A 15,552-nucleotide genomic window follows, 5' to 3' on the forward strand; every position below is an offset into this window, starting at 1 on the left:
GATCACCAGCTATGAGCTTTCAGAATTGTCATGTACACACAGATGGCTTGGTGCTGGTATGCTAATGCATTGCATTAATGCAATCTTTAATCATTATTTCAGGGTTTATTCATTGGCAGGGGTTGTATTGTTGGCCATCAATTTCAGACATCGGCACCGTCTTGTTCAAATCATCTTTTATCAATATTTGTTATTCATCAAAATACCAAGTCCTCCAGTTATAGTTTTTTTTATCACTTAATTAAATTTTGTATTTATTCATTTCATTTCTACTTCACAACCATTCAGCAGTTTCTGCTAATAGTATTCAAATTACCTAACTCATTCTAATGGCCCAAGGTGTCGAACTCAAGCTTTGGGGGCCAGATCCAACTCGCACATCATTTTGTGTAGGCTTCAAAAGAAAATGTTGTGCATTGAAATCAGACAATATATACTAGTTTCTTTTCTTTGAATTTAATGTTTTTAAAAAATATTATGATGTTATTTTTAATGCTCATTGCCTGCCATTGACCCTTGCCAGTTAATTCTTTAAACCGGAAGACCTGGCTGTGAATGCTTATTTTTCAGTGCCATTGACTGGGGGGCGGCCCAGTGGCTTGAGTGATTAGCGCACCGGCCTCACAGCCCCGGGGTCCTGGGTTCAAAACCAGGTCGATCTACCTGTTCTCCCCGGGCCTCTGTGGGTTTTCTCCGGGTACTCTGGTTTGCTCCCACATTCTAAAAACATGGTTAGGCTGATTGGACACTATAAATCGTCGCTAGGTATGAATGTGAGCGTGAATGGTTGTCCGTCTCCTCGTGTCCACCCGCCTATGGTCCGAAGTCAGCTGGGATAGGCTCCAGCACCCCCATGACTTTACTGAGGATTAAGCGGTTCAAAAAATGAATGAATGAATGAATGAATGATTGCACTAGATGTCCAACGCATTGGAAGTCTAGTGCTGTCAAGGGTGGCCATAGAAGTCATGGTAACAATTTTAATTCACAGCAATCCCTCACAATCAAAATTAATTGGACCGTCAACGTAATCACTGGCAGCCAATGAGTTAATGATATATAGCAGTTATTATAGCTGTGATGTTTATTTGATCAAAACTATAAAAAAAAATCCAAGGATCTCAGCTCTCATTATTGACAAATATTGTCTGAAATTAAGAATTGTAATATACAATAATATATTGCATGGATATCCATTCCATGAATGATTGTTTGTTTTCCATCAGTCTACCTGACAGTTGCCCCATGCCGGTACTATTACATATCATGCCATATTTCCATCCATCTCTGACTTGGTGGACCTCATTCTTTGGCCATTGTTCTTCAGTGACGGCCGTATCATTGTGCTGTAAGTTTCTGAGGAGAGCTTTGCCTGTTTTACGCCTGGCTATATAAATATCGCCGCATGCCAAACAAAACCTTGCCTGTTTGTTTACAACAACCAACTTACAGATCTCCTTTCAGCTGTGAAGATGGACTTGGAGAAACCTGGAAGTGAGAAAAGTGAATCCATGAATCCAGACAGCATCGGATCTGAGAAACGGCCAGAGGAGTCTTCGGAGCCTCAGCCCCAGGGATTCTTTGCCGGAGAACGAGTCGTACCAGAGAGTCCCACTGCGGATTTGCCCAGTTTTGTACATCCCATTGTTCATGTTCAAGCCAAAGAATCTCCAAAGTCAATCACCCTTCACCCCATTTATGGCGAACCCCTTACAGTGTCGGAGAAGCAGCCCTCTGTGGAGGTAGTAGAGATTAGCGGCCTCAGCTCCCCCTCTGATTTCTCTTCAGGAGTCAGAGTAGACGGAGGAAACTTGACAAGTGATGCAATGTCAGCCTATTTTGAAACAACAGCCACTGATCCACATGTGTCCCCTCGGGCTAAAGGTGAGGGTTATTATGAACTAAGTAGAGTCAATGAAGAAACGTTGATAGTTGATTCCAAGACTCAGGAACCTGGTGCGACATTACAAGGGTGTCGTGAAACGCAAAATGTCAACACTCCAAATTTTTCAGTTCCTGAGAGGGGTAATGATTGCAAGTTATCTCCTGGTAAACTGGCCTTGGATCAAAGAAGCTACTCCCTAAATATTACCATTGGAGCAATGGATAAAAGTGGCCAAGGCAAAATGACAAACTTTTCTCCATTAGCCACTGACATCCTAACGTACACCAGTGGAAGTTTGGATGAGTCGGCAGATTACCTCCCAATCACAACCCCCTCTGGAGAAAAGCCACCTCCCTTGCCTCCACTAATCCTGGAAACTGCAGCTTCTATTGCTTCGGATTCGTCATCTCCACCAAGAATGGCTGAAGGCTTTTCAAACCCAATCCTTGAAGCGGAGTCTCCTGAGTCCCCCGTGACAACCCAGCCATGTGAGCACAGTCCTGAGAATGAACCAGTAATGATTCAGGACTTGCCTGAATTGCTAGATCTTGTTGAGTGCCGCTCTAGGCTTTCCTCTGACAACACTGAACCAGAGATTGTGAGGAGAAAGTCATTCCAGGGTTTCCCTGATGATATGCTGTCTAACTTTGCATCAGGTGAACAAAGTCCTGGACTTAAAAAGAGTGACAGTCAGCTGGAAGAGATGGGCTATTGTGTGTTCAGTGAATATTCAGGCCCTATGCCATCCCCTGCCGATCTGATTAGTCCAGCAAACACTTCTACACACGTATTTACTCCAGCTGTTCTTGAGGAGAAAGTTGCTGCGCAAGCCAGAAAACTGGCAGTTAGAGACACATCGTTGGAAGACAAGAACCAGACATTAGACGTGGATAACAGTGAAGAAATGGAAAATAGTAAAAGAGAGCAAAGGGATTCATCCAAAGAAAGTCAAAAGAATGTCAATGACCCTCTGATTACATCTATAAGTGAACCATTAAAATCACCTGGCAAGCAAGGGGAGCCATTTGTGACACCTACTGTCACGGTGACTTTAGAAGAAGGAGGGAGGTCAGGTAGCGAAACTGATCAACAAGCCAGTGGCGAAGGCTCTGCCTCTGAAAGTGAGATTGCTGATTATGAGAGGCAAATTCGTAAACTGGAGATGGAGGCCAGGCCTCTCAGCTTGGAGGAAGAACGAGAGTTGCAAGAGCTTCGGGAGAAAGTGAAGCTGGTTCACCAGGAGGCATACGAAGAGGTGGATGCTGAAGATGTGTACCAATTAACCGGGGTGGCCAAGGATCGAATTGCCAGGCCTGTCAAAACATCACCCACTTCTTCAGTGGAAAGCAATATTGATGATGATAAATTACTGTCTCCAGTGCTCTCACCATCCAAGCTTAAACAAAAAGAGCTTTATGGTTCTCCCAAAAGAGCAATATCGCCAGTCTTAGCGGTAAACAAAGAGGGCAAGGAAGAATCAGATAAAAACGTGAAAGAACTGCATCAAAAAGAAGCAACGCAGAAAAAAGAGGTTGAGATAGAGGAGATGGAAGTTAAAGAGTCTGAAAAGAAACTGGACGAAAGCAAGGAACGGGAGGAGAAGGAAAAGAAGAAAAATGAAGGAGTAGATACGATTCAAAAGGAAGAAAAAGAAGAAGAGGAGGCTAAAGAAAGGGAAGCGAAAGAGAGGATTGAGAGCGAAAGGAAAGAAAAAGAGAGGGAATTGAAAGAAAGAGAAGAAGTAGACCAAAAGGAGAAAGAGAAGAAAGAAAAAGAAGAGAAGGAAATGAGAGAAATGGAAGAGGTGGCTAAATTAGAGAAAGAAAGGAAGGAAAAGGAGGAGAAGGAAATCCGAGAAAGAGAAGAAGCAGACAGAATTGAGAAAGAATTAAAAGAAAAGGAAAAGCAAACAAGAGAAAGGGAAGAAGCGGCAAAATTAGAGAAACAAAAGAAAGAAAGAGAGGAGCAGGAAACAAGAGAAAGGGAAGAGGCAGCTAAATTAGAGAAAGAAAGAAAAGAAAAGGAAGAGAAGGAAATCAGAGAAAGAGAAGAAGCGGCAAAATTAGAGAGAGAAAGGAAGGAAAAAGAGGAGAAAGAAACAAAAGAAAGGGAAGAGGTGGCTAAATTAGAAAAAGAAACAAGAGAAAGGGAAGAGATGGCTAAATTAGAGAAAGAAAGAAAAGAAAAGGAGGAGAAGGAACTCCGAGAAAGAGAAGAGGCAGAGAGAATGGAGAAAGATAGGAAGGAAAAGGAGGAGAGAGAAATGAGAGAGCGGGAAGAAGCAGAGAGAGTGGAGAAAGATAGGAAAGAAAGAGAAGAGAGGGAAATGCTGGAAAAGACAGAGAAAATGGAGAAAGAACAGAAAGAAAAGGAGGAAAGAGAGATGAGAGAAAGGAAAGAAGCAGAGAGGATTGAAAATGAAAGGCAGGAAAAACTGAAAAGTGAAGCGCAAAAAGTCATAAAAGAGAAAGAGGCAGGGCAGATTGAAGAAAAGAAAGAGGAAGAAAAGGAAAGAGAGGGGATAAAGTTAAAGGAGAAGCCAAATGTAGAAGAGACAAAGCTAAAACTGGATGAGAATGAGATAAAGGATGAAAAGTTAGCCACTGGGGCAGTTGGGGTAAAGGACGTCGTTGAGACTTGTGCTGCCATTGAATCCGTTGTTACGGTGGAAGATGATTTCATCACTGTGGTCCAAACCATCGATAAAGCCGATGAACCAGGACACAGTGTTCGTTTTTCTGGTCCACCCGAAGCCTTGAGCACACCTGGCGAGGAAGAACTAGAAGAAGAAGAAGACGACGAGGAAGAATGTGATGAAGAGGAGTCTGTGGAGTTAGCTCAGGAAGCGGAAATCGAGGCTGGAAGTTTGGAAGAGGTATGCCACATTCCCGAGGCTCCTGCATCCCCTCAGAGACAGGTTCAAACCATCGAAACAGAAGAACCGACTGAGAGTTATGATCGAGATGAAACTACCATGGATGACTCTATCCTGGACAGCTCTTGGGTGGACACACATGGTGAGGCTTTTGTTAAGTTTTACAAATGCTAATGAATTGCTAAGAAATAGGTGATCTTTATGGTTTTTTTTTTGGTGTGGGGGAGTTGCAGATGATGATAAGAGCACGGCTACTGAGCAGATACAACTTTTGCCAAAGGTGCCTAGCCCTGTCAACAAGTCCACAGAGCTCTCAAATAAGCAGACACAGCAGAAGAGGACAGAGAAGCATGAAAAGCCAGCTAAGCCTAAAACGAAGGGCGGGCGAGCCAAAGGTCGTCTCTCCACTCCTGAACGCAAACCACTACACGAGGAAAAGAAAAAAGGTTATTTCCCTTTTTTCAGTTGTTTCACTCAATTAATACTTCCCGGCTGTTTTCTGTTGGGGACTATTTGCCGAAATTTCCGCTCTTTAGAGCAGATTAGATCAGATTTGTGTCAGAAAAGATTTAAACTAACAGTTTTTAATTTTTTTTAAAATTCATCTTTGTTATAAAAACTGCACGGTTCAGAAACAGTCATTTATAGTAGGATCAATCTATTGATTGTTAAACCATGAAAATGCATCTGGCTTGGTCTTTTCTTATTGCTGTCTCTCTGTTAATGTGACCCTGGGACAAATTCATGTAGCTGTGATAAAGAAGAACGAGTTAACCAAAAAAATGGAAACTCAGAATCTTTCGCCATCCAAGAGGATTGGACCGAAAAAAACTCCCCGCCAAACCCGCTCCACCCAACACCATTCCTGTCCTAGAAGGAGACCCACAGGTGATTACTTTCACAGTCGTAGCTGTACTTTTGAAATTAATAGAGAAATCTTTTTTTCTCGTAACTTGAAAATTTGTACTTGTGATTGTAGCTTACATAGTGTATAGTGAGTGTACGCTTCTGTATGCTTCTTTAATATAAATATTTGGTATAGTACATGTGTGGCCTACAGGTCTCGAAATGTGAAGCCCACAGATTTCGAAGCTGGGTCTCAATTGTAATTTACTTACTTTTTTTCCTTATTAAAACAATATGAATTCATACAATGTAAACAAAAACAAAATTTAAATGAATAAAACCTGTAATACACTCTACTTATGCCCCTCAATGACATTCTAAGATTCTGGAACCTACACAAGCTATTCAATAGTTTATTTAAAATAAAGAAATAGGGCTACTCAGCAGGCAATAAAATAAATGAGAAAATATTTAATATATTTTTCGACTGTTGTTCTCCAACATGGATTGGATGTCTAGCGCCGCCAATGGCAGCCTGTGAGTTCAATGAGTGGTCAAAAAAGGGTGTGAACAATATAGTTTAGCATACCTAAATTCACAAAATTGGAGCAACGTTGTAGTCCTTCAAAAGTTTTATATCTTTTTGTAAAGATTGGCATCACATATATTAAAGTCTGATGAACTTGAAGTCCTGTTTTTTTCAGAGGCAGCTTCTGACAATCGTCAGCCTTTCACAGTTACAAGACGGTCTTGTGATAGAGCGTTGGTGAGTAAATACCCCCCTCAATTTACTGGGATATTTGGCAGCTAACCAGTTTGAGGTGTAATTCAGGTGTAATGTATTTTTAATACGCAGTATTTTCAAATTTTAACTGCCCTCAATAAGCTTTGTCATTTCTGTTTATGTTCTTATTTGGGAATTCTTCGTTGTCAATTGTATTAAGTCTCCCAATTCAAAAATTTGTTTTGCCAAGATGTTTAACAGATCGTTCTGGTGGACAGCACAGTATTTTTACAAAAGTTTTGATGTGTCTAGTTGAGCTTGGTTTCTTTTGTCTTTTGTTATAAAACACTTTTATGGATTTTATTATTATTTTACCTCACAGGTAATAAGTATTTGCATTGCCTCCAATATTGATTATTGGATTTTTTATTGTATTATTTCTTTCTACTAACTGTCATGCTGAGATTTTATGTTTTTAAAGGGAGTACTACCAATCGTAGTTCCTTGCAAAAGCCTGATTCACACATAAATATCACATCATACATACTAGTTATGATGCCTTATCTTCATCAATCAGTTTTAGGTTTTTACTCATTATTTCATGAAATGGCTGTGTTGACTGCACAGTTAATGGGCTTGTGCGCAAGAGTGATTCATTTAAAGTCATAGCGTAGGTGTTAAATCATCCTGTGACATTTCCCTGCAACTGTTTCACTCCTCCGACATCATTATGATAGTTATTGTGTCAAAAAGACGGAATTCATGCATCTTATAAATGTCACTGAACAACAATAATCAGCTGTCACTCTAAGCAACAATATTGTGTTCACTTTAGCTTGATGCGGTCATCTATCTCTCTTGAATCAATATCTGCTGTTGATCTCAAAGCAGCAGATTTCACATTGCAGTTTGTTCATATTTCTTGTTAGTCTTTATTTTTACATATTCACTAAAAATAAGGCTCCATAAATCAATTCAATAAGCACTTTGTCACTTGTATCATGATGAAGCAGTATTATTTGCACAGGTTTCCTGTTTTTTGGTGGCTTTGCTCTTTCCTCCCCCAGGGCCTCATTTGTGTACCATTTCACTGCCATGCTCAATATTTTGTCCAAACGAAGCCACACACCATGTTCACCGTTGTAATTTCATTAGATGGCCTTTGTCCACCCACAACATCAGAAATTAACCATTATTGATCTATGCATAAGGCACACTACCGGCTTTTGAGGAAACTTGGCTTTTTCCGGCACCTTATAATGCAGAAAATACAGTATTTTGTTTATTTTCCACAGGATGGTCGATCACAAAGCCCTCATAAGAGATCAATGCCTCGGCAAGCTTCCTTTCTTACTCGCCGTGCATACCATGAACAAGAAGATAGTTCAACCTCCATTACCAGCTCTGGTTCAACAGCGCCACGCAGACCCACAGGTAGGCTGTTCCCCTATTGTTCGGTTATAGTTACTCCCTCAAATTGGCATGAATGAATCAGTGTTGTTATTGTTATTGTACAGTTATACAACAAAATTGGGGAGTTTTCTACATACAAATAGCTAAAGTATAAAATAAACGTTAATCCCAAAGATGGCACATTTGTATAAATAGTCAGGCGTTATATTTATAACAATTTTTTTGTTGTTGTCCTTTTTCAGCCTGCCATGCTGTTATGCGAGCAGAACACAGGACAGGTAGAGCTCCCAGTATGACAGGTACAGAAACCTAAGTATTTTTGGTTGCTGGAGCTCCTTGCTAGTAATGTGTCTCTTCCTATAATAGTAATATTGAAAAGCACTATAGACTGTCATTGATCCTTTTTGGGAGAGTGACTAATGCTGACATTTAAAAATACAAATTTCACTGGCGTATAGAATGGCAATATACTGAAAATTTCCTATTTTGGTGTGGATACCACATTAGGGACATACCAGGACAGTGCTAGAAGCAACTCATTACAGTCAGGCATATCATTCAAAGTGGATTAGATGTCTAATGTTAAAAAAAGTCCTATTATGGTGAACCCCTAACCCTAAAATATTTTATGGTCCTAACTACAGCAATTATTTCAACAGTTTCGGAGCCACTGCGCTCCCGCTCAGCCCGCAGCGGTCACTCCACACCACGTACCCCCGGCTCTAATGCCATGACCCCAGGGACCCCTCCTAGTTGTTCATCATCCTCAAGAACCCCTGGGACACCTCGCTCTCTCAGCTTGATGTCCCATGAGAGGAGGGTGGCAGTGACCCGCACTCCACCCAAATCCCCTGCCACTACTCCCAAGCAGCTACGACTCCTTAACCAACCCATACCTGACTTCAAGAAGATTCGATCCAAGGTTGGCTCCACTGACAATATCAAGTACCAGCCCAAAGGTGGACAGGTAATGCCCACATTCACTTGTATAGACCACTCTCTTCTAATGTCTAAGTTGAGACTTTTATTTTGGTTAACTTTTCTCCAAAATCTTTGCCTTCCATCTCCCAATTCTTCACCTTTAATTTTGGTCCTATGCTTAACGTCTACCATAAAAAGAAACTGGTAAAATATTCATGATTTGACATTTCACCTGTCTTTAACCCTTTATATAAGATAAAACACTCATTCAACTCATCGGCTGCCATTGACGGCGCTACACTCATTCATACTCATACCTAAAGGCAATTTAAAGTGTTCAACCCTCCGTGTTCTTGGGATGTGAGAGGAAATTGGAATACCCAGAGAAAACCCACACACGCCCGGGAAGAACAGGCAAACTCCACACAGCGAGGAACAAACCTGGGTTTGCTCTGATAATGTTTAAGCACACAAAAAATACACAGCTTACAGGCACAGTCATTTTGTGAAGTCATACACATAAATAGACTCGAGCAGAAGTGCATTTGATAATGGGTTCAAATGACAATAAGAAAAGGGAAGGGAAATTGGGATTTGATTGTCTAAAATAGTACTCGTGTTGACAACATGGCTATCCCTGTGGAAATATTACCTACCTTTCATTTATATTAAGTATTTTCTCCACAATTACACATGAGAAAATTAAATACAGCTTTTTTCTATTGATTAAAGATAATACTTTTCGTTTGAATGGACATGATAAAGGTGTCGTCCTTCCCTTTAAGAGTGTAGTCACCACCCCCCTTTGACCTTTAGTAACTCCTAGTTGGTCCTCAGAGAGCCAGCCCCACATCCCCCAAAAGCCCTCACCTCGCAACTGACCTGCCACCTGTCACTGTCACCATAGACACACAGGGAGCAAATAATGGCAGCTGAGGTCAATCACAAGGCCTCTTCCTGGATCTGGAACTCAGTGCTTCGAGTCATCTCCTTTACTTTGTGTCTGTCAGCGGCTCACAGTATGACCTGGACCCAAGGCCTGCTGGTACACTGTTACATCATTTATTATAATTTAATCTCATGCAAATGCTACTAAAACGATTCAGGTCAATGAATATGTAGATAACTTGACTAAAACTTGAGATTTTACACAAAATTTGCCTTTTAATGAGGATAAATGAAAGCAAAAACTAGCGTAGAATACAATGTTAGTTTTAATGTGTCATCTGCAACGGTGTAAAACTGGATCTCACAAATTGGATCTTGCCAAACCTTCCCTAAAGATAAAATGTGCAGTGATAGACCATAACAATTTAAGGCAGCTCATGGAGGCTTTTAATTAGCGGTTATATTTTTCTTGGCAGGCACTAATGTTGAGTTAAAAATATGCTCAACAATTCAAAAGGCTGCGATGTGTCCCAAGGTAGTATAAAAGAATAACAAGCCAATATGATGCAGATCTTATATAAGGAGAAAAAAAGCCATGCCAGGAAACCTAAAAAAAGTAATTGGGTGAAGTAAATATTTATATTTCTAGTCTGGTCTTGTGAGATAAAAGTACACCACTTATATTAATACCTTTAAACCATAAAAAGATGGATTTTATTGGCCTTTCATACGCGAGCCAGAAACAATTTTACTACTTTCTCGTTAAAACTGCATATTTATCTTTAGACTTGGTCAATATCAAACTATTGCTAAATACAGAATCAATTTTAGAGAAATACAACAACATAATCGCATTGATCCATGTATAAAAGAAGTGTTTTAATCTTTATTTACGCAAAACAATAAATGAAAAAATACACAGAGAAAAAAACAAATGACAATTAGAAGCAATCATCGATTTTAGATGGATTTAGACAGAATACAATGTTGGATATACACCTCAATATATTATTTTTTCTAAATTTTCACTTTTCATTAACATGCTGTACAGAAATACTGTATCATATCATCATCAATAGCCTCTTTTTTAATAATAAACATTGTCATACCCCTGTCATCCTTTTTGTTTATTTGTAGAATCAAATTTTAAACCAACAACTGGACTTCAGGTACATACAATCAATATTCTGCTCCAAGGATAATCTGAAGCAACCTCCAAGTGGAGGCAATGTATGTAGCCCTCAATGTTTAACTATTACATGTGATCCTTTTTTTTTGAAGCCCATAAATCTATGCCTATAGTCTAGACATAGATTTTCCACTGTGCAAAACTCCTGAATAGCTTAAATGTAGTGTGAACCCTAATGTTTTATCATCTTGCCCAAACATATACACTATGGTATTCATTTGTATGGTGTCCCTACTGGATTTTCTACTGTGAATTGTCCAATTTATTCAAACTGGGAGAGTGGCAGTGATCGAATGTTTGTTCATTCTTCTTCCACTTCAAATGATTTTGGACATCAAATTAATTAATGGTACACAACACACAACATAATTCCTACAATGGGTCTCATCATTTTTGAATTTAGTCTTGTTATTTATTGAAAATACAGCACTGCAATACACATACAAATAAACTGCTGTTAAAGTGGTATCTATAATGAAAGTATGGCTGCTTAAGTAAAATTGCATTGACCATTTGCAAGCATTCATTGAGTCTGGTGGGATCTTCCATGTGTTAGATTTAGTTTTGTCATTTTGTCATGATATATATATATATATATATACGCCGTTCTACTTCACTGTGACTACTGCCTAAATCGTGTCAGAAAATGAATTTGAATATTCCCCTTCTAGTTTTTGGCTCCTTGCTTTTCCCGTGCTGGCTGAAATGTATTTGTTGTCACATGCTGCACTAGATTTCTGTGTCTGCATTTCACTCCTGCTTTTTCTCTTTTGCAGCTTCAAGAGCCATTAAGCAATGCTGCGTAATAGCATTTTATCATCACTGCAAGTTAAATGAATAGTCTCTGGTTATATACGAGTAGCACTTTAGACAAGGCTCATCATATTGCAGTACGCTTTTTTGGAGAATTTTACAAATATGATTGACAGAATCCAGGCAGATATATTTAATGAGACATTTTAAAGAATGTGGTTTCAATTTAAAACACCAAACAAAGCCCATTCCTAGCTCATTCCTCACCTCCACCCCGCAGGTTCTCATCCCCAGTGTTAAGCTGAACTATAGCCATGTTCAGTCTAGGTGTGGGTCGTTGGACAGGAGGGGCTACTCAGCAGGAGGTGGCAATGTGAGTCTCGTGTAACAAAATGTCATCATTTTGGTCTTTGTTTTGTGCTTGTGCTGTGTATTGGCTGTCACTTCTCTGCACATCAATGTCTCATAATATTCATTGCTGAATTCACATTAAACAGTCCTGTCATTTTGCTTAGCTTTCCCTCAGCTTCACAGCAGTAGGTTGCCACGGTAACAGCTGCTGCAGCTTTGGCCTTCTAAAATGTAGAGTGCTTCAAGCTAATTCAAGTATAGAGTGGGTTAAGAACACTTGTGACATGTGACACCTCTTTCCATCTTCAAGAGACCACTTTACACAAGACAAGGAATTTGTTTTTGTTTCCCCCCTTTCCCATTCTTATGAATTATGTAAAAATAAAATGGTAACCTAGGGAGCAACACATAGACCGTACATCTTTTTGTATTAAAGTTTTTATATAGTCACTTCAGTAAATCCTATGAATGTACTTTTCTGATTTCTCTCTCTCTTTTTTTACAGATACAGATACAAAACAAGAAAATTGATCTGAGTCATGTGACCTCAAAATGTGGCTCTTTAGACAACATTCATCATCGCCCTGGTAACACACCATCGTCACACATATATTTATATATTGTACAGACCTGTTTTTGCATATTGCCAACCAATACTGGAGTTAAAGGCGAATCATTTCCCTTTTGTCAGCTTAACGGGTTGGACCGCCATCTATTGGCGTCATTTTTCGCAATTCTATTCTGTTATATATAATTTGGTCATTATTTCCTACTACGTCCTTGGGATTTGATGATATTTTACTATTGCAATGATTCCGATACCATGCATATTAAAATATGTGTTTGTCTTTGTTCAGGGGGTGGTAATATTCGTATTGAGAGTGTGAAGTTGGACTTCAAAGACAAAGCCCAGGCCAAGGTTGGATCCTTGGATAATGCTCACCACACTCCAGGAGGAGGTCGTGTCACAGTAAGTAATTGTCCTTCTAATATTGTAGCCCTCTAATGCATTGTAAAAAAATAGCTCTTAAAGGAAAGGGCATGTTGTGTTCTTCACTAATTATAATCCTAGTTTTATGACATTTTGGGGGCTCCATTTTTACTCAAGGCTCCTTTAACATCAAATCAAGTTTACTTACATTTTTATAGTTTGGAGTGATAACTTGACTTTGTCAATTTTCCATCAACAGTTCAATTCAAGTGAAATAGTTTCATGTAATATAGTAAGCTCTGTTTTTTGTTGTTGCAGTGTGTAGTATTAAAAAAGTTCTCAGTAAGGTCAATGTTAAATTAGTACAAGTTTGCCACAGTCACTCAAATGTATTGTTTTCCTTTTACTATCTCTAGATTGAGAGCCACAAACTGACGTTCCGTGACCACGCCAAGGCTCGCGTGGATCACGGAGCAGACATCATCATCCGGTCACCGGACCGTTCCCGTTCCCTGTCCCCGCACCGCCAGCGGGACAGCCATCTTTCGTCCTCCGGCAGTCTCAACATGTTGGAGTCACCGCAGTTAGCCACCTTAGCTGAGGACGTCACTGCCGCTCTGGCCAAGCAGGGTTTGTGAACATACATCCCCTGATGCTCTTATTGCGAACCTGTCAGTTGTCCACCGTCCACCCACCCACTCACCGCCTTGAGGCACGCCCGGGGTGATCACGACTTTGCTTCAAATCTCTCAAAGACTCCTAAACCTTAACCTTCTTTATATCTGTCTGTTTTCATCCCTAACAAGCACTATTTACCCTAAGTACAGCCTCTCCTTTTGAATGTTGCATAGAATAGTACACCTTTAGTGCTAAATGGGATTACCTTCACATACAAATGGAGGGTGGGGGGGAGCCGCGTAATAGCCTTACTGATCCTGGGTCTGCATTTTAACACTTACAGGTCCATTGGCCATGATAGACACCTATTTGGGGGACCTGCAGGTTGTGGCACCATAGCATTATTTGGCTATTTAAGCCTTCTGCTTTGAATTTAAAGTGGTTTGAAACTGGGAGAAGCTGGCTTCAAATGATCGCTCTCAGCCCTTCCCAGAAAATGGATCGGACGTCTACCACCGTCAATGGCACCCAGTGAGTTAAAGAACCTCTAGCTTTTATTTTCATATGGCCAGCAAATCCTGCTGCACGTGTTATTATTGCTAACGTGCATGGACGACAAACCCCTTGAACAAGCCAAGCATCCTTACTGCTAGTCATTCTTTTCCTCTTAATATATATACTCTAGTCAAACAACTATCACTATATAGAGAAATGAGTATAAGAATACAAGTTCTCAACCATTTACTGTACATGTAACATGACCATATTAAATAAGAACAGTCATGTATGACAAGCATGTATCGATTCTCGAACTAAAAGAGGCTATTTTGTAATTTGAAAAGGGATTTTAGTAAGTCATTTCCTCATTCACCGACTAAGAAATTAATAAATTCATGTTTTGTAGTTCTTAGTTATTTACAGTGTTTAATTGGTGTCAGGCAACGCTGATATGTTGCTAAGCAACGCAAGGACTGACCTGAATGCAGATGTCGAAACGTCTTAAAGGAGTACAGATAGTGCTCCGATGGTGACGTGAATTCTATGGATTTTGTTTGTGACTGTTTAGTTGCAGTATGTGCAAAAAATCGGGAGAAAAAAAAACAATCCATTGGAAAACGATGATGTGATCTTGTTTGGTTTTTGGAGGACTATTTGTTTGTTTGCTTCTGTGGCATTGCCCATCTTTGTATGCCCCTACTCACCCCACCCTGCAGCAACTGTAACTGTATTTAAACGGTCAAGTAGATGTATGCAGTTTATTTATTTTTTTCCTGCTGTCGCTGATATGACTCCAATTCCGGTAAATCATTAAATTAAACGAGACAAGAAAAGGTGTTGCATTTTTCTTTGCGTCAACCTAGAAAATGTTCAACCTTTTTCATTGAGAGCTGATTTGAGGAAAGAATTCGATGCAAGACTCAATACAACATTTTGAAACTTAAGTTAAGACTAAGGAAGTTAGTATAGGTTGACATTCTATTTCGATAAAAAGGATCTTCTTAAATATCATGCTTTGTATTAACGTTCCCTGCCATTGTCAATGATAGACAGCCAATCAAGTGGCTCTTTTTAACCTTTTGTGAATTCAAAATGTGTTTATTACATCTAATCCATTTATATTCTATTCCCTTGTAGTCCGAGTTCAAATGGATTGGAGGTCCATCGATGTCAACGGCAGAAAATGAGTAAAGTAGTGGGCAGAAATTGATGCATTTTAAGACTAAGAACCTCCCCAATATATACATATATATGTATATCCCAAAGGAAAATGTGTAATTTTATCACTGATCTGATATTCACCAACTGAAATCTAAACATTTTCCTTCTTCGATTTTAATCTGTTTATTTATCGACTTGCCCTTTGTAGCAGGTTCGTTTCCAGATGTTTGTCAAGTGATTACCCAAAGAAAAGAGGAATAGGAAGAGACAAAAGGAAACATTCTGTCCTATCAGGTAAATGGAGAGCCACTTCTTAAGTGATTAGCTTCATCTAGTATTGAAACTGTGGTGGGCAGATAAATGGAGGCGGAGTTCAAGCTTCTTGTGTGGGCCCTATTCTATTATATTTTTATGATTTTCTACAGGTGAACAAGAACTAGGCCATTGGCTATTGTTAGAACACCGTTGAAATAAGCGGAAACTGTCAGAGATCAGGGAA

General features: G+C 39.6%; 1 protein-coding gene across 9 annotated transcripts in view; it reads left to right on the plus strand.

Moving 5' to 3' along the window:
- The window catches only part of map2 (microtubule-associated protein 2), a 39,424-nt gene extending 24,699 nt beyond the window's left edge, over window positions 1–14,725 (plus strand). For 5 of the 9 annotated variants that reach the window (XM_077727603.1, XM_077727602.1, XM_077727607.1 and 2 more), the window contains 13 exons: window positions 1,465–4,902; window positions 4,994–5,206; window positions 5,511–5,648; window positions 6,311–6,372; window positions 7,626–7,764; window positions 7,986–8,042; window positions 8,403–8,710; window positions 9,572–9,709; window positions 10,690–10,782; window positions 11,775–11,867; window positions 12,351–12,432; window positions 12,703–12,815; window positions 13,193–14,725. In XM_077727603.1, coding sequence (XP_077583729.1) covers window positions 1,465–4,902; window positions 4,994–5,206; window positions 5,511–5,648; window positions 6,311–6,372; window positions 7,626–7,764; window positions 7,986–8,042; window positions 8,403–8,710; window positions 9,572–9,709; window positions 10,690–10,782; window positions 11,775–11,867; window positions 12,351–12,432; window positions 12,703–12,815; window positions 13,193–13,414 — 5,096 coding nt within the window. In that variant the 3' untranslated portion in view covers window positions 13,415–14,725. Of the gene's footprint in view, window positions 1–1,452; window positions 4,903–4,993; window positions 5,207–5,510; window positions 5,649–6,310; window positions 6,373–7,625; window positions 7,765–7,985; window positions 8,043–8,402; window positions 8,711–9,571; window positions 9,710–10,689; window positions 10,783–11,774; window positions 11,868–12,350; window positions 12,433–12,702; window positions 12,816–13,192 lie in introns of all 9 variants that reach the window. The other 4 variants (XM_077727606.1, XM_077727609.1, XM_077727605.1 and 1 more) reach the window with 3 other exon arrangements.
- Window positions 14,726–15,552: the final 827 nt, after the last annotated feature.

This window comes from Stigmatopora nigra, chromosome 11, assembly GCF_051989575.1.
Source record: "Stigmatopora nigra isolate UIUO_SnigA chromosome 11, RoL_Snig_1.1, whole genome shotgun sequence".
Taxonomy (NCBI): domain Eukaryota; kingdom Metazoa; phylum Chordata; class Actinopteri; order Syngnathiformes; family Syngnathidae; genus Stigmatopora; species Stigmatopora nigra.